Below are 17,116 nucleotides of genomic sequence, written 5' to 3' on the forward strand. Positions count from 1 at the left end.
ATATTTATTTTAGTGGAAACATATATTATTTTAATGATGACTTAAGTGTAAAATTTTAAAATTTTTAAAGGTAATATTTTTTTAAAAATATTTAAATGGGGGCGGCTGCCCCCACTCCTCTTCAAGTGGTTCGCCACTGGTCATAGAACCTTGGCTTATGCTACACATTTGATCCCACGCTCGACATGGTGGTTTTCACAATCGACCACACTTAGGCCCAATTTCGCAGCGGTCCAAATTATCAACGTTCGCCCAAGTCATTACCAAGACACCTTAATCTAGCTTATAATGTAATCATTTTAACTTGAATCCACGATGTAATAGACCGACTCTGGTACTAATTATTACAAATTTAAGGCTTATAAACCCATTAATTATCTTATATAATTAATACGTGGGACTTTTTGGTATGTAACATTTGATTTATCAAATGTTCATGTTGTGTTTCATTTAAATTATTTTCCCAGTAAAGGCACCTATAGCTACTAATGAATGAACTACTATAGTAACCCATTTCTCGTATTTTCTATTAATGATGCTCCAATGATTCTTTACCCTTTTCTTCTAAGGATAATGTGGAATAAGGAAATGCTTTTTTTTTTTTTTTAGGTTCCAGTGGATCTTGTAGTTGATCACTCGGTCCAAGTTGATGTAGCAAGAACTGAAGACGCAGTACAGAAAAATATGGAACTCGAATTCGAGAGAAACAAAGAAAGATTCGCTTTCCTCAAATGGGGTTCATATGCTTTCAACAATATGCTTATTGTTCCTCCTGGTTCTGGAATTATCCACCAGGTAAATATGGCAGAAACAAATTCACATAAACATAAATCATTTGTGTTATAAAAGATGTCATTTGTGTTATAAAAGATATCACATTAAGCACGACTAACTAGTGATGAAATCTGTAGGTTAATCTGGAATACCTTGGGAGAGTAGTTTTCGAAAGTGATGGAATTCGCCACCCGGATAGTGTTCTCGGTACTGATTCCCACACAACTATGATTGATGGATTAGGAATTGCTGGCTGGGGAGTAGGAGGAATTGAAGCAGAGGCTGCGATGCTTAAGCAGCCTATGACCATGGTGCTTCCCGGGGTTATCGGATTCGAGTTGTCCGGAAAATTGCGAAACGGAGTTACAGCTACTGATTTGGTGTTGACTGTGACACAAATGTTGAGAAAGCATGGTGTTGTTGGCAAGTTTGTTGAGTTTCATGGTAAGGCATCTTATTTGGAACCATAAAAGTCAGTTACATGCGTTTCTGACTGCTTTTTTTGTAACTCCACTTTTAGTCTCCGAACTATAGCCAAATCCCATTTTGGTCTCTACTTGCAATAAAATAAATTTTCAAAAATTTAGGGGGCATGTATTAAAAATTTAGAAAAACCATATTTAAACAAACAAATTTTCAAAAATCCAGTGGGGGCATATGCTCCCTCTGCCACTGGTTGCTCTCTCTCTCTTCAATGGCGTTCGTGTGTTGGGAATGGTATCCTAAAAGCATGAGATGTAATATTATATTTATTATTTATTTAATAAAAGAGTTTATTTATTATTTTATGTGCATATATTATTGAAAATATTATGAATATCACTGAAAATTTTATGATTATTTATATGACCTTAAATATTGAATATAAGTGTTATATGCGAGAGGATACTATTTAAGGATAATAATCAAAACAATGTTCGTAATGAATTTAATTAAAGTTTGGAATCTTTAATTAAAACATTACTAATATATATCATTCCTATTTAGAATGGAACGGTGTTATCCACACTGTTAATATGGAAGATATTGAATGAGTGTATTACGTATAATGAGATTATGTAGAACATGGACATAGACACAATATGAATTTTTGATAATTTATGTAAGTATAAACATTCTAATTGAGTCTACTGATGGTCATATATAGAATGATCTTAACCTTGAGTTATTAGCATATTCCTATTTGTGGATTTATGTCTTTTGATTTACTCAGTACGGATTTTGAGATGTTGAATCTTATTCCTTGTATTTTGGAGACATGATGAAGTGAGTAGCCGAAAATGTTATTATACAAGATGGAATCCATTCTTTCTTGAGAAAGAAGTAGATAAATAATTCTCTTGTGCGTTGATTCGGTACTTAGACTAGTAGGAGCTCCGATCATGAATTTGTTTTATGAATCACTGTCCATTAGAGAATCAATGGTACTCAAGGATAAAGATGTAATTATAGAGATTAATGGATTCACCTAGCTCTAATTATGAGTTATTTACGGATGATTGATCTATATGTAATGACTATATCAAATGGTCACTTCACAGTTTAAAAGTAATTTATATCTATAATTACGTGTGTGCAATTCTAAGTTTATAGTAGAGTAACTCTTAGAATTAATAAAATTAATTAATTAATTGAAGAGTTTAATTAATTATTAATTTTATTGGAGCTCAAAATTATAGGTCCATGAGTCCCCGCGTCCTCTTTGTAATCCTACAAGACACTAAGGGTAAAATAGGAATTTTAGAATTATGAAATTCTAAAATAAAACACTCAAGAATAATTAATTGAGAATTAATTTTAAATCAAATAATGTGATTATTTAAATTTAAATTTGAATTTTAGAGTACAAATGTGAAGGTGTTCACATAGTGTGAATACCCAGCATAGTGTGAATCCCTATGGCATTCAGTTGCTTGCTCTCCAAGTTATCCATTTGACTTATTTGATAAGTTACCCAATTTAAAATTCAAATTAATTTATGTTTGACTTAAATTAGAATTTGAATTTGAGTCAAAATTGGACTGCATGATAAATGCAGAATTTTACCATATTCTTTACCTGCAGTATGTGCCTACCACAGGGTAGGATTCCCCTATGGTGGCTGGTCAACATATGGATAAGGGAGAGTGGATTTTGTTTCAAAATCAAATTAGAAGTGAGAGATAATTATCAAGCTTTATCTTAGAGATAAAGATTAAACTTCTTCTAAGAGTCTGACTACTACTCTATAAATAGGAGATTGTAGAAAATTAGAGAACACAATTTTTGCTCTCCTAAGCATATAGTGGTCGAATTATAGAGTGTGTGGAAAGGAAAACGTTTCTCCCAAATTTCACGCCGTGCATGTATTGGTGTTCGTTGAAAACTTGAGTGTTTATTTTCTAATCCCGTTTTATTTCAGGTGTGCCCACACACACGTCTTCGTAGATTCAAAGAATTGACGAGAAAGATTCGGGTGTTCTAAACTAGCTTAGAGCAAGGAATTTTCGTGGTTAAAAAACTCAAGTTATCGACCTAATCGTTCGCCAGGTAAATAAATTAATTAGATTAATTTATTCGTGCATAAATTAATGTAATATATAGAGTATCTTAAAGTTTTATGAAAATTTTGTTATACACGATCTGCTTCATACACGCTTCCGCATCCAAAATCATTTCAGAAACCAACATCATGAAGCTGCATCTACAACTCCGATCTCTTCATGTGTGTGGACGCCACCAATCTCATCAATGAGGACAACTTCGAGATCCTCTCGCTGCCGGCAATCTTTCCCACCTTTTTGCTCCCAATTACGACTCCTCCACTCCGAAAACCTTGATGATTTCTATAGCTATGGGCCCAGATCGACTTGTTCTCGCTATCTAAAGCATTTGGTGCCAGTGGTGTACACCACCACACATAAGAAAGCGAAATCCGACAATGGCATAATGGGAGTCCGGCGACATTCTGGCAGTGGTGCTTTGGTGAGATTCTGTCAGGGAAGCTAGTTTCGTTCTCTTCATCTCGTCACCTTAAGTCCGTAGAGACCAAAATCACCTCAATCAGAGGTCAAACAACGGAGATATCACAATCAAAAGTTTTTAAGTGTTTCAAAACTTCAGCTGTCAAGTGCGACCTCCTTCGGCGGAATTGGCAGCTGCAAGGCACAGTTCAAGTTTCAGCTCGTCGAGAGGTTTTCGATGAGCTAGGAAGTGTCGAAAACAGGCGTCGAAACTCATCAGAGTTTGTTGGTTGTGCACAGAGAAGGGAAGAGAAAATGAGAGACAGAGATCATAAAAAAATACAAAACAAAAAAAAAAACTGTTAGAGAAATAAATATTTTACAAAATATGAAAGATAACATATGAAAAGATAACCTATAAAATATGAAAGATAACATATGAAAAGATAACCTAGAGAATATGGGAAGATAACTTACAAGATATGAAAAATAACCTACTAGATATTAATGGCATAAGATAAAGTTTAGAACAATGGCAAAAATAAAATAGACTAAATAGTGTTAAGAAAGGACATGAATGTCATTACGGGTTATTTACGAACTTATGTGCAAATATTATAACTTGTGGACATTTATTTTTTCAACTCTTGCATAAAGGACACATATGTAGTTAACTCTAACAGAAAACCCGTGTTTATACAAAACTTTTATACTCCGTGTTTTAGAATTTATCTTCAATTTAACACGTATTAATTAATATGTTTATTTTATAGTTATTGAGATAATATTATTCTAATATAACCTTTTCGTATGGGTGGTTAACAAATGATAGGTAATGATAATACGTTATTTTACAGAATTATGTGCAATTATTATAATTTATGGACAATCATTTTTTCAACTCCTGCATAATGGCCATATATGTAATGAAAGAAAACTAAAAATGTCATCATTAAAATAACACTATTTTACTTATGTCATTGTTATAAATTTATCTTATGTCACTAATAACCTGCATGTTATTTTTTTATAATTTATAAGTTATCTTTCGTAGTCCGTAAATTATTTTTTGATTATTTTTAAGTTATCTTTTCATAACTTGTAAGTTGTGAAAACGTAATCTACAGTTATTTTGTACAGTGACATTATAATTTTATACAGTGTTATAAATAATAAAATGGGGGAAAATAATGTTAAACTTAAAATTTTATCATATAGAATTAACTCAATTTTCATTTCAGTTGGAACTTGTTAGGCGGAAGTCCAATTGTTTACTATATGCAGGGCCCTAAATGGGCTCACCGTCCACCACCATTCCAAAAGCCCAGCCCATTTAGCTTTTTTGCTTGGGGACTTCGTCGTCTTCTCTGCGCTCGACAACGCTTTGAAGATCAGGTCTGTTCTCTGGTTTTCCCGTTTACACTTTGCTCAGCCACACTTTCTCTTTCCTCTCAGGTAGATTTTCTTTTTCCCTGAATTTAATTCCACTCAATTTCTCTCCTTTCTATTCTCTGTTTTTTTTTTTTTTTTTGCTTGATCTTTGTTGAAATTCATGGTTTTTTTTTTCTTTTTTGTGGCGATCTATTCCGAGAAATTACCATTTGGATCTGTTTCCAGTGATCCGAATTTTCAATGTTTTTGGAATTTACTCTTTTTTTTTCCAAATTAAAATTTGATTAATTTGAGAACTTCTGTTTCTGATCACTATCTAGAGCTAGTTTTGGTTTTTCAACTTTTTATTTTTTATTTTTTTACATTTAATTTGTATCGAGTTTTTCTAAGATCTGTTTTTGAATCATTTATAGCTTAAACCTTCAATGAATTTACTTCGATGCAGTTCTTTTGCCTAATTAGAGTTTTTTTTTTTCTGATTTGATAGATTGGTGTCGTATAATTGAAGAATGCCGTCGGCTCAAGATCCATTCTACGTTGTAAAAGAGGAGATTCAAGAATCTGTAAGTTTTTTTTTTTTTTTTAGATTTTGTTAATAGAAGCTCTTATTTAAGGATTCAGTTTGTTTTATATTGTGAATTTACTTAAGCTTTTTGTTGGATCAAGTTCCATTTTTCGTATTTTTTACTTAAAATATTTGCTAAGATAACCATGAATGGAATTGTGTAGCAAAATGGATATATTGGTGTGGTTGGTTTTTTTTTTTTTTTTTTTTTTTTTTTTTTGGGGTCCAAATATGTAGGAGCATTTCAATTTATTTTTTTGGTTTGTTTTGTTGTTAGATTGAAAAGTTGCAATCTTCCTTTCATCAATGGGAGCGAATTCATGCCAATACCGGAGAGCAAATACACCTTGCAAAAGAGCTACTTGCTAGTTGTGAGAGCATTGAGTGGCAGGTAAATCCAATGTTAACATTATTTAATTAATACTTTGTCTCATTTTCCTTGAATTTTTGTAGTGTGATATTGGAGAACTTGTGATACATAGTTCCCTATGAATGTTTCGAGTCGAAGGGACGGTTACTTGTGTTTATTGATGCAATGTTGATCAGATGTTTGTTCCGTTAAGGCCAAGACTTGATAATAGTTAGAGATCATTGTTATATATGATTACTAGTAGTAGTCTCATAGAAATAAGGATTGTTATGACTTTTGCCTTGTGCCTATTTGTTCACGAATTCAATGTTCTATGCAACTACTAAAACCCTGCTTTTTTGATAGGAAAGGTGGATGAATTGGACAAAACAATTGCTGTAGCCGCCAAGGATCCTGCTTTATATGGCATTGATGGGATAGAACTTGAAAAGCGAAGGAGATGGACCAGCAATGCTCGTACTCAGGTATTGTTGGCATAACTGTATTCTATCGAAACTTTTCAGTGATATTGAAAGCTTGAACAAATATTCAATGGAGCCTGTCATTGCTGTTTGATGTTTTACGGGATTTTTTCTTCTTTTTTTATTCTTTTTTTGGTGTAGTCTCTACATACGTTATTATTTGCTATAGTTTTTCTGTTTTTACAAGCGTCTGTAAATCTTCTAAAGAACTGCAATATTTTACCAGGTGAGCACAGTAAAGAAGGCAGTTAAAAGAGGAAAGGAAGCGAATGGTACTGGCACTACGTCTGCTAACGCGATGCATCGAGAACTAATGAGGCTGCCAAATCTACATGAGACAGATAGATCTAACCCGTATTCTGCCCATGACAATGACGATTTTATAGCATCAGAATCAGATAGACAGTTGCTTCTTATAAAGTATGATCTTCTTCTTTCTTTCTTCTATAACCTTACCTTGGCTTTATATTTCTTATAAGTGAATGAGAACCCTTTAGTCGTCCTGTCCATAAGGCATACACTGATGTATCTTGTTTGATCTTGTATCGTTGAAAATTGTTGTTTCTAGGCAACAGGACGAGGAGTTGGATGAACTTAGTGCAAGCGTACAGAGAATTGGAGGTGTTGGGCTTACTATACATGAGGAGCTCCTTGCTCAGGTTTTAATTTAGATCACATTTCCTTCTGATGGCTCTACCACAATTCAGTGGCCAAAAAATAAGAAAGATTATTTCATAAGTTAAACATTTAATACAGCCTTTTACGTTAAAATTTTAATCCTCTGTCCAGGAGAAAATCATAGATGAATTGGACATGGAAATGGACAGCACATCGAACCGTCTTGATTTTGTTCAGGTGAGTCTTTGGATATAGGTCTGATCTGATCATTGATTCATTGTTATCCAACCTATGAAGAAGTGAATTCAGCTGTAAATTATGAAGCTAGCATATGTTATTGGTCCATTACTTGATGAAAACATCCCTTGTGATTTTCATTGCAGAAAAAAGTCTCTATGGTGATGAAGAAGGCTGGTGCTAAAGGCCAGATTATGATGATATTATTCTTGGTAGTCCTGTTCATTATCCTTTTTGTGTTGGTCTTTCTCACCTAGCGGAAAGAATAAAGCCTGTATGCGAAGTTTATACATAGAAGAGGTATCGGTTCATTTAGGAACTTTTGGACTGTTGAAGAATATAGATGATATGATTGGTGATCTAGGTTTGTCTATTAAGAACTGGCCTGGAAATTCTGATCCGAAAAGCCAAAGGTCCTTGAAAGTTCTTTACAATTTTTGAAGTTGACTATTTTTGAGTTTGAACATGGAGTATCAAATATATGTAAAACAGCTTCATATTATTGGTATTTGTTTATTCCATGTCGAATTTTCTATCTCGTGTCATTGTATGCGCTTTGAGAATATTTTAGTTTCTTAATTTTAGTGCATGTCTGAACAACCGCAAAAATGCCATGTTCTTGGATTAGTTGATCTCCCGTTGTCGATGCAATTGTGCGACCGGTTTTCCATTCGAGAGGGGAACGATCACTACTACACAATTATGATTCCAAAGTTAGAGAGGACTAAGACCTCGTTTGATAGTAGGGAAAAGTGAAAGGAACGAGACAAGGGAGGGGCGTGGTCTAAGGATCTGGCTCATGGTTGGGAGAGAAAAGAGGAGGGATTTTAAATCCTTCAAAGTGCCCCAATTTTAATCTCCTAAATACAGCGAGATTAGATTAAGAAATTCATACCAAACACAACAAGAGAAACATCCTTTCATTATTCGCTTTTTTTCCATTTTTCCTGATCTAGGTTTTATGTCTTTCTTTCCTTATCAAACATAGCTCAAGAGTACCTCTAATAGACCATTTGGTTTGCGGGAGAGGACCAACTCCTTTGGGATGAGGGGGTGGACAGGGACAGATGCAATGATAAAGAGCCCCTCTGGGCCAACAAAATATAATCCCTCTACTTTGGGTTGCTCTCCGCAATTGACATTGACTGCCACCGCCACCGCCACCGAGATTGGTGGTTGTGGTTCAATGTCGTGTCATTACCAGACTTTTCTGGTAAAAAAAACTAAAACCAGTGCTTAGTGTGTAGTTTCATTCTTCATTTTGGGGGGCTTACACCAAAATGTATTTAAGATAGCGAGATTTTTGAAGGAAATGATGCCGTTTTGGTACACTAGCTAAATGGTATCATTTTAAAATCGCTTCCAAAAAAAGAAAAAAAAAAAACCCCCCTAAGTCCCTCAAATTCATCTCATTTTTTCAATTCTCACTTTGTCGCGCTTATGCATTATATTTTATACTACTACCCTCCTTTCTTAGTCCCCTCAACTCATTTTCACTATTGGTGCAGTCAACATCTAATTGTCAACTCATCAGTAGAAACCGACCAAAGCTATGCACCAAAGACGATGAACACTCCTATTCATCCCCATGATTAGATGGGTCCCACTAGGTCGATAGATGTAACCCAACTTAGTGAGACCCATCATCATTTTTATAGTGAAAGAGGATAAATCCCCGTGAGGATGCAAACCATTTTTGATAGACAATAGTGATGGTTTGGTGCCGTGTCCTCCTTTAGTTGACGTACATGAGAACATTCCGAACATTCCGACCTCTACTAATGGAAGGATTCCAAAAATCCATCAATAAAAGGTAAAAAAAAAGGAAAAATTACCTTCAAAAAAATAATAACAAATGATGAAATAGGTAATATAGCAATCAGATAGTTAACTATTCATCGGCTCCCCATTCCTTTTACTAGACAACTAAGAAGGATATTTCCATAATCCTCTACATTATTCACATTTTCCCCATTTCTTAATCTTACAAGTCTTGTAAAATTTTAGACTTTGGAGAGAACGAAATTACCCTTGAGATTGCAGGGTTTTCTACAAGCAGGCCAAGATTGATGCACTTATTTATTCCATAATTATCACATTAGGCAGCAAGACATCATTCTCTCTCAAAATATAGACACATTGCACAGATTTTACAGCAAAATTACAAGAAAAAGAAAAAAGAAAAAAGAATTGCACATTCCTGGCTAATGCAACCAAAAAAGAAAAAAAAATGAATTAGCTCCGATTGTACAAGGACTTGCTCGCTTGTGAGGCGAGGGCAAGCGCCTTAGCTCTTGCATCTATCGTCATCCACTCCCTCTCTGCGCGCCGCTGATGTTGCCTGGCATTTTTCGCTCGTTTTGGAGCCAATTTGGTATCCCTTTCCACAAATGCAAGTCTAAATTTTTCAGCAATGGACAACTCTGCAGAATTTGAGAGTAGCGCAGGTGTGGCCCTTGGTATAGACCCCCGAAAAGCCCATGTTTTGGGATCTATATCCTCAACAACAGGGTCATCTAGTGCAATATCAGGTAATGCTTCCGTGGGAACTTTGGTACCTCTGAACCCAAAGGGTGAGGGTTTGGGGTTTACTATGATGCGCGGGCACTCGGTGGAGAAACTTTCCAATGTATTTTTATCAATCTTTGGCTGCAAAAGGGAGGAAACTTAAGAAAAGGAAAACATAAGACACCTGAAGAAAAAGGTAAAATCTATCTCTTGACACGAAAGAAATTTCTTCGTTGGCATCTACTTTATACATTCCTATTGGTTTCTTTGACAAGAAAAAGTATCCATACCCACACAAGCCACCGCAATGATTCTGCGCCATTAGCAATAGCTGCGGTATCAAGTTCTTCCCAGGAATCTCCCTCTACATCATTCAGCTTTGGTTTGAATAGTTGCAAGCATCTGCGGGCAGTTTGGTCACTCCTCGGGCACCCTCTGCAACATTAACTTTGGTTCATATCCTGTTATTAGGTTTGTACTACTAGTCAAAAAAGATTGCTACATAGTTGTAAAAGCAAAAGGCAGTTCGTAACATTGTGATGTTATTTAAATGTTTTACAGTACTTAATTCTGAACATATATCATATTCTAGGATAGAAATCAATTCCTATGATGATTTGAAAAAATTCACAAAATAGTGGTCTTCCAATATGTCTCACTTCCAGTTCCCTACTTCTCTCATATGAGAAAGTACCGAGTACAGACCCATCCCTAGGGATATACCGTATACGAGCGTCATGCTTAAGAAGGATTGTTGGTCAGTAGCCAAAATTTCAAACAAAATTGATTTTTGCAAAGAAAATTTCCAATATGTTATAAAAGTAAGATTACCCGCAACGAAAAGTCTCCAAAGAACGACAATGCTGCACTAATTCAGAAACACCAGCTGTAGTAATGCTGCTACACCGACTGCACAAAGCTTATCTCAGTACAATTGAATATTTTCAGAACCAAATAAGGGTTTTATGTTACAGAGATAGTTACAAGCAAAAAAAAATCACTAATCATCTTTAATTAGATTTGATAGAAGTTCAAAAAAGCAATAGAAACTAAACAAGGGGGAAAAAATTCCACACCTTATATCCACAGCTTTTAGAGACTTGCAGATTTGAGCCACTTTTGCTAATCCAATATCCGAGACATCCGAACCAGAGATGTCTAGAATTTCCCAGGAACAATCGGCTAGAGAGACAATAACCTCATCGTTCAGTAACTTCCTTCTTCTAGCAATTGTAGCAATTACCATCTGCCATTCAGAAATACACACAAGCTTTGTTCAACATTAGGAAAAACACAGAACCCTCAAACGAAAAACTTTATCTCAGCTAGATAACCAAAAACTTGGTGCCAATCATATACATATATATATATATATATATACACACACATACATACATATAATATATATTATAATATGATTCATCGAGTTTTGTCTACAGTCCTGAAAAATGTAACGTGACATTTGTTCAATGTTCAACGCAACATTGAAGTTAGAAATGTGTAAAAATGGTTTTGACAACATTTCTTGGTGTTACGCACGTCGAACACAAGTGTTACGCGAAATAAATGGTATGTTGCACTATTCACTTCTACATGTCTTTTTATAAACTCAATCAAATGAAGAGCAATTATACAATCACCATGAAAAATTTATCGTGAACGTCATAAATACATGCATGTAAAAATTCTGTAGGTTTCTTAAAAATTAAATGACTGATTTATCCCAATTTTTTTATGTATCATTTTCTTATTATAAGCAACCAAATTTCTCTATCCTTTGCTGCTAAACCATAAAAATCTCTTCTACATCCTCACACAAACATGTTAATCTTTGCTTACATATCCTAAGTATTGACCCAAAAAAGAATAATTTAAGCATAAAAACTTGCTGAAAATACAAGAAAGAGAGAGAGAGAGAGACAACCTTAATATCAGCTGGAAAATTGACGGCGATGTCAGCCAAGTCCGGAATTAAATCTTCCAAATGCTTTCCGACGAGTCCGAGGCACAAGCTCACTAAACTCGCCGGCCCTTTCTTCTTCGGCGATTTTCCTGTCAATCACCAAATACTTTTTATATCCACAATATTATATATATATATATATATATAAACACACACACACACACATATATATAGAGAGAGAGAGAGAGAGGAGTACTGGAAGATTGAGAGGGAAAAATCGTCGGATTGGTGGGCTTAAAATCGGATCCGGTTTTCAAATCGAGCACTTTTACAGAATCTGTGATGAATGATAAGTTTTTTTCCCTTTCCATCAATTATCAGAAAAGAAAAAAAGAAATCCTTTTCGAGAGAGCGAAAGGAAAATTTTCAGATAAGGACACTCGCCGTCGACCAAAATAGATGGCCGGGGGTTGTGAAGAGGTTTTTCTTATATCAAAGCCGACTGTTGCAAAATAATATCGATTTTTTTTTTTAAATTATCCTAAAACATAAAGGTGTGTTTAGAATTAGTTTTAAAATTATTCTATTTTTTGTATGAAATTAAAAATAAAAATATTTTTAATGACAGATAAAAATTATTTTAAAAATGTGTTTAATAGTAAATTAAGAGATTATTTTTAGTATAAGAAAAAAATTAAAACTCCGTTTGATTATACAATTTTTATTTTTAATTTAAGAGCACTTCATTAGTTTATTTAAACCCACACTTACTTGTCAAAAAAAAAAAACCCCAAAACTAAAAATGAAAAACGACTTAAATTCGTTTTCAATTTTTAAGTCATTTTACACTAAACCGAAAACCGTTTTTGTTTTCATTTTTTTCACTTTTTTCCTCCAAACGTGTTTTCCTCCTCAATCTTTGCTTTTTTGTCTCGGAAAACGTAAAAAATAAAAACGAAACTGATACCAAACACACTCAAAGTTTATGTTTGGTTCGTTAGTTCAAATTTTATTGATTTAAATTTTTTTATTTGAACAACAAAATTCAAACTGTGTGGTTAAAATTGTAGTTCGAATTGGTGTTTGGATGTGCAGTTAAAATTTTAATATGAATAGAGAATAAAATTTGAATTTGTATTTAGTAGGTGTGATAAGTATACAGAGTTGGCACCTTTTTGCTGTTCAAAAATAGTTTGAATAGTTAAACTTATGGGGAACTAACTCTAAGTTGGACAATTTAAGCCCCAATTTGGTTTGCTAGTTTGAATTTTGTTGATTTGAACTTTTAAATTTGAACATAAAAATTCAAACTGTGTAGTTTGAATTGTAGTTTAAATTGACGTTTAGATATATAGTTAAAGTTTTAATTTGAACGTGGAATAGAATTTGTGTTTAGTAGGTGTGAAAAGCAGAGAGAGTGAACACTTTTTACTGTTCAAAAATGGTTTGAATTATTGAACTTGAGGGGGAGCTAAACTCTAAGTAGTACCGTTCAACTTAGTTCAAACGGTGAATATAATTCAAACTGCATGCTTACCAAACACTAATTTAAATTGTGCTTATTGTTTAAACTGAGTTGAACTGAACTAAACTAATTAAACAAATGATGGCTAACTCAATTCAAACAAGGAATATAATTTAAACTGCGTGCTTACCAAACATGAATTTAACTGTGCTCACTATTTAAAATGAGTTAAATTAAATTAAACTGGTAAAAAAACGGGGGCTAAAACACTAAAAAGGTACACACTTGAAATTATACAAAAACACAAGATATAATAAGCATATTTCAATATAACACAAGCCGTTAAAATGAAATTTTTTTTAAAAAATCATTATATACTATCTAAATTTAGCATTAATTACCAATCATAATATTCTTATCAATTAATTTCAAAAAAATAAAATATTTATCCATCACTTGATTTGTTGCGATTGCTTGATTCAGATAAGATGGCTAAAACAACAATACCTATAATAGATAAATATTAAAATATGATGCACGTTCATTTTATAGGTTTGAGTTAAAAATTTAAGTTGGAAAATGAATTTACATAAGAGAAATGATTAATTTCATAAATAGTCCTGAGGTTTATCATCAATTCCAATTTGATTTTTGACTTTTAAAACGTCTCGCGGTTGGTCTTTAAGATTTTACTTTGTTTCAGTTTGAGTCATTTTATTAGCTTAATGTTAAATATTTGACAAAATCTGTTAAAATTAAGGATTAAAATTAGAAACATATAAAATTTAGGGACAAAAACAATTCAAAAAAATAAAAGTTAATTTCCACATATAGTTTCAAAATCTTAGCTGTTTGTAATTTTAGTCTTTAATTTACACAGATTTCATTAGATTTTAACACTTTGTTAACGAAAAGACTGAAACTGAAACAAAATAAAACTTTAATGACTAACTGTGAGACGTTTAAAAAAATTAAGAACTAAGGTGAGATTGAAGATAAACCTAGAGACTATTTATGAAATTAATCATAAAAGAAAAGACTGTAATAAAAAAGAATAATTTAAATTTTTATAAGAAATATTGTAGTAAAAATTTTAAGTTGTGATATGAGACGTGAAAAGAAAGAACGGAGATTTGAGAACCATTTGCGCCAAACAAAAAGTACAAGGGTGTTTTGGTAAACTAACTTGGAATTGAGTCTGAATCTGCCGGTAGTTTAAACTTGAAGGCTACACCTGAGACGCTGTAAATTGTCTGTCCCCTCTGTCAGTGGCACTAAACAAAACCGAAAGAAAGAAAGAAGAAGAAGAAGAAGAAGAAGAAGAGGAGGATCAGAAATACGTCGTCGTTTTGGATCGATGGTGAAGGGTCTACAACAAGGGCAAAACCTCCCAGCGGACGTGACTCAGGTCATCGAACAGCTCGAACGCCATTGCTTGGCTGCCGATGGCTCTCTCGTCTCCAAATCCGCTCACTACGATCTCCAACTCGTACTCTCTCTCTCTCTCGCTAGACTCCAGATTTCTCCGCTTGTTTGGTTCCCTAGAAAATGCGGGAAAAGGAAAAAACTTAAAATCTTGGCTCTTTTACGCTGCAGGCGCGGGAGGAAATGGCGAGGGAAAGGCTGCGGTACCTGGAAGCCATGGTTGTTAGAGATGATAAAAAATATGATTTTGTTTTTCGATTTCTCGTTCCGCTGCTTGTTTGATTGATTGATTGCGTTTTTCGTTTCGTTGTTTTTTTCTTGTAGGCGATATACAGCGAGGCAATTGCAATGACGGAAGAGTACCAGCACGCGGTCTCGGTGGCTAATCTCGGAGGGATTCGAGACTTGCAGGGCTCGTATATGCAACTCGGATTGAAGAATTCCCCTCAGGTTTCGATTAGATAAGTTAAACTTTGGAAAAACTGAATTCTGTTTCATAATCCAAATATGTATTCCGATTAAAAATTTCGATTTTGGTATCAAATATGTCTGTTGATTGTAGAGAAAGTGTGGGGATTGGATGTGATGTTGCCTCTAATTTTAGAAATGTTACGATGCGTCTGTGTAGCTTTAATTAATTGATTGCATTAAATGGGATTTTACATAGATTATAGTTTCATTAAGAATCATTTTATCATGATTTATACGGGTAATTAAGAAAATTGGAGTTATTGCAAGATAATGATATTCTGCGGAAGATTTATAATATTTTATTTTATTTATGCCAAACATTTGTCTTTAAAGTATCCTCAAGAAGACACTGGGCTTATTCAATGGTATAACGATTTTGCTCGTTGGGTTTACTTTGGTATCAAATTAGGTTATGTGGCTTAGAGTTTAGTCTTTATGTAACAGGTGTATGAGACTTTGGAGCATCGTATGGTAGTTGCTGAAGCTGCTCAAAGATTAAGGCTTCCGCTTATCTCCAAAGACGGTGAAGTTCGTGAGGACGAAATCGAGAAATGCAGTATAATGTCGCGAAGTTCCCTCGATAGTACCGGTACCACTGTTACTGTCAGCTCAAGCTCCAATTCAATAAATTACACAACTGCCAATAGCACCACCAGTGCTGCAAATACAAGCCTTTCTGGTGGTGCTGATACGGAACCTGGAGTGGGTGGTGTTCCTAATCGCTTTCTTGGAATTACACCTGCTTATTTATCGCAAACTCAACTCCAACAGAACCCCTTGTCAATGGTACAACAAATGTTTTATGTATCTTTGATAATCTTTCAGTTTAAATCTCTTTGGTCAATTGTTTAAACCATTAGAGACGCTTCTTGTTGCCATTGTAGGATATGACAGAGTACCAGTTATGTCTTTCCCGTGAGATTGAGGCTCGTTTAAAAGCTAAGTGTGACAAGTTGGCTGACGCTTTTATAATGGATGACATAGGTATTTATCTCTCTCTAATATAATGGGTGTATGTGTCTGTGTCTGTGTGTTTTTCCACATATGCGGAATAAATGGCATCGAAATGTTGCTCTAGGTGTTTCCGAGCTGCTCTTTCCTTAGTTTAGATAGGTGTAACTGCATAAACTGATTATACAAATATTGGGCGTTTTCAAGAGAGGGTGGCAGGGTAGAGGCTTGATCAAGTGTTTGGTTACTTTCATTGAATTGATTTACATAGGGCTTGGCATTAATGGATGAGTAAATGTTTATTTTGCATATAGGTAGACATGTTTTGACCAAGAACATATCTAACCTCAGCTTTTATTGATGCAGACTCATCATCCGGACATCAAAATTCAAGTGCTCGAATTCCAGAAAGGTTTGGTTTCCTTCCTTTACAAAAAATTTTTTCCATAATAATTCTTATTTTTGGAAGAATTAAAAGACATGCTATTTGCTGACACATAGCAATTTCGATAAGACAATAATCTGTTGCACAAGTTATATATATTTTTTAAATTCTGTACACTATTCAAAGCAGAGCTCTGGATGTTTGAGTTTCAAGAAGAAAGAATCTGGTTCAGTAGTTTGAAATGGAGGTGAATTGAGGAAGCAAATTTTTGTTTGAAATGACCAATTGCTTAAGATGATCTTTTTATGCCATTTTATAGTCTATTGCCTGATTTATGTTTAATTGTTTATCATACGTCTACCGATGATATATGGTGACCTTCAGTTATTCATCATGTACCCTGAATCATTGTGATAAATTCACTTGTAAATTTTGGTAGATTCTGTTACAACCAATATCCGCTCTGTAACCTAGTATTTATAGCAGCTTATCTTTTAATTTAATCAGAGTAAAATTCATCATCGAAGAGATTGAAAGGGATGAAGCTGCCTTAAGAGAGGACCTGTACGCTGCAGACAGAAAATTTGCTGAATATTATAATGTACGTCCACAGGCAATTCATATTCTTTTCTTGTTATTTTTCTTTCCC

General features: G+C 34.1%; 3 protein-coding genes across 3 annotated transcripts in view; 2 read left to right on the top strand and 1 right to left on the bottom strand.

Moving 5' to 3' along the window:
* The first annotated feature begins 5,094 nt into the window (after positions 1-5,094).
* Positions 5,095-7,875, top strand: LOC21384577 (syntaxin-61). Its single transcript, XM_010099509.2, has 8 exons — positions 5,095-5,171; positions 5,596-5,671; positions 5,951-6,064; positions 6,394-6,507; positions 6,731-6,924; positions 7,073-7,163; positions 7,294-7,359; positions 7,506-7,875. Exons 2-8 carry the CDS (start codon positions 5,618-5,620, stop codon positions 7,614-7,616), a joined length of 744 nt encoding a protein of 247 aa, XP_010097811.1. The 5' UTR covers positions 5,095-5,171; positions 5,596-5,617; the 3' UTR covers positions 7,617-7,875.
* Positions 7,876-9,264: 1,389 nt separating this feature from the next.
* LOC21384578 lies at positions 9,265-12,267 on the bottom strand. Its single transcript, XM_010099510.2, has 6 exons — positions 12,027-12,267; positions 11,792-11,919; positions 10,944-11,113; positions 10,699-10,776; positions 10,158-10,302; positions 9,265-10,008 (listed from the first exon to the last, which is right to left on the bottom strand). Exons 1-6 carry the CDS (start codon positions 12,139-12,141, stop codon positions 9,595-9,597), a joined length of 1,050 nt encoding a protein of 349 aa, XP_010097812.1. The 5' UTR covers positions 12,142-12,267; the 3' UTR covers positions 9,265-9,594.
* Positions 12,268-14,473: 2,206 nt separating this feature from the next.
* The window catches only part of LOC21384579 (AUGMIN subunit 4), a 4,248-nt gene continuing 1,605 nt past the window's right edge, over positions 14,474-17,116 (top strand). Inside the window, exons 1-7 of the mRNA XM_024166531.1 lie at positions 14,474-14,724; positions 14,832-14,879; positions 14,985-15,110; positions 15,576-15,917; positions 16,016-16,115; positions 16,449-16,494; positions 16,975-17,068. Of these exons, the coding sequence (XP_024022299.1) occupies positions 14,593-14,724; positions 14,832-14,879; positions 14,985-15,110; positions 15,576-15,917; positions 16,016-16,115; positions 16,449-16,494; positions 16,975-17,068 (888 nt within the window). The 5' untranslated portion in view covers positions 14,474-14,592. The remainder of the gene's footprint in view (positions 14,725-14,831; positions 14,880-14,984; positions 15,111-15,575; positions 15,918-16,015; positions 16,116-16,448; positions 16,495-16,974; positions 17,069-17,116) is intronic.

Source organism: Morus notabilis, unplaced genomic scaffold (assembly GCF_000414095.1).
Source record: "Morus notabilis unplaced genomic scaffold, ASM41409v2 Scaffold4076, whole genome shotgun sequence".
NCBI lineage: Eukaryota > Viridiplantae > Streptophyta > Magnoliopsida > Rosales > Moraceae > Morus > Morus notabilis.

Excerpts from the sequence above, each read along its gene's own strand:
- LOC21384577 (XM_010099509.2), top strand. The coding sequence starts at position 5,618 with ATGCCGTCGGCTCAAGATCCATTCTACGTTGTAAAAGAGGAGATTCAA. Across the intron at positions 6,065-6,393 it reads GTGAGAGCATTGAGTGGCAG|GTGGATGAATTGGACAAAAC; the intron begins GTAAATCCAATG and ends TTGATAGGAAAG. Across the intron at positions 6,508-6,730 it reads CCAGCAATGCTCGTACTCAG|GTGAGCACAGTAAAGAAGGC; the intron begins GTATTGTTGGCA and ends ATATTTTACCAG.
- LOC21384578 (XM_010099510.2), bottom strand. The coding sequence starts at position 12,141 with ATGGAAAGGGAAAAAAACTTATCATTCATCACAGATTCTGTAAAAGTG. Across the intron at positions 11,114-11,791 it reads ATTTTCCAGCTGATATTAAG|ATGGTAATTGCTACAATTGC; the intron begins GTTGTCTCTCTC and ends TCTGAATGGCAG. Across the intron at positions 10,777-10,943 it reads CTAAAAGCTGTGGATATAAG|TCGGTGTAGCAGCATTACTA; the intron begins GTGTGGAATTTT and ends AGCTTTGTGCAG.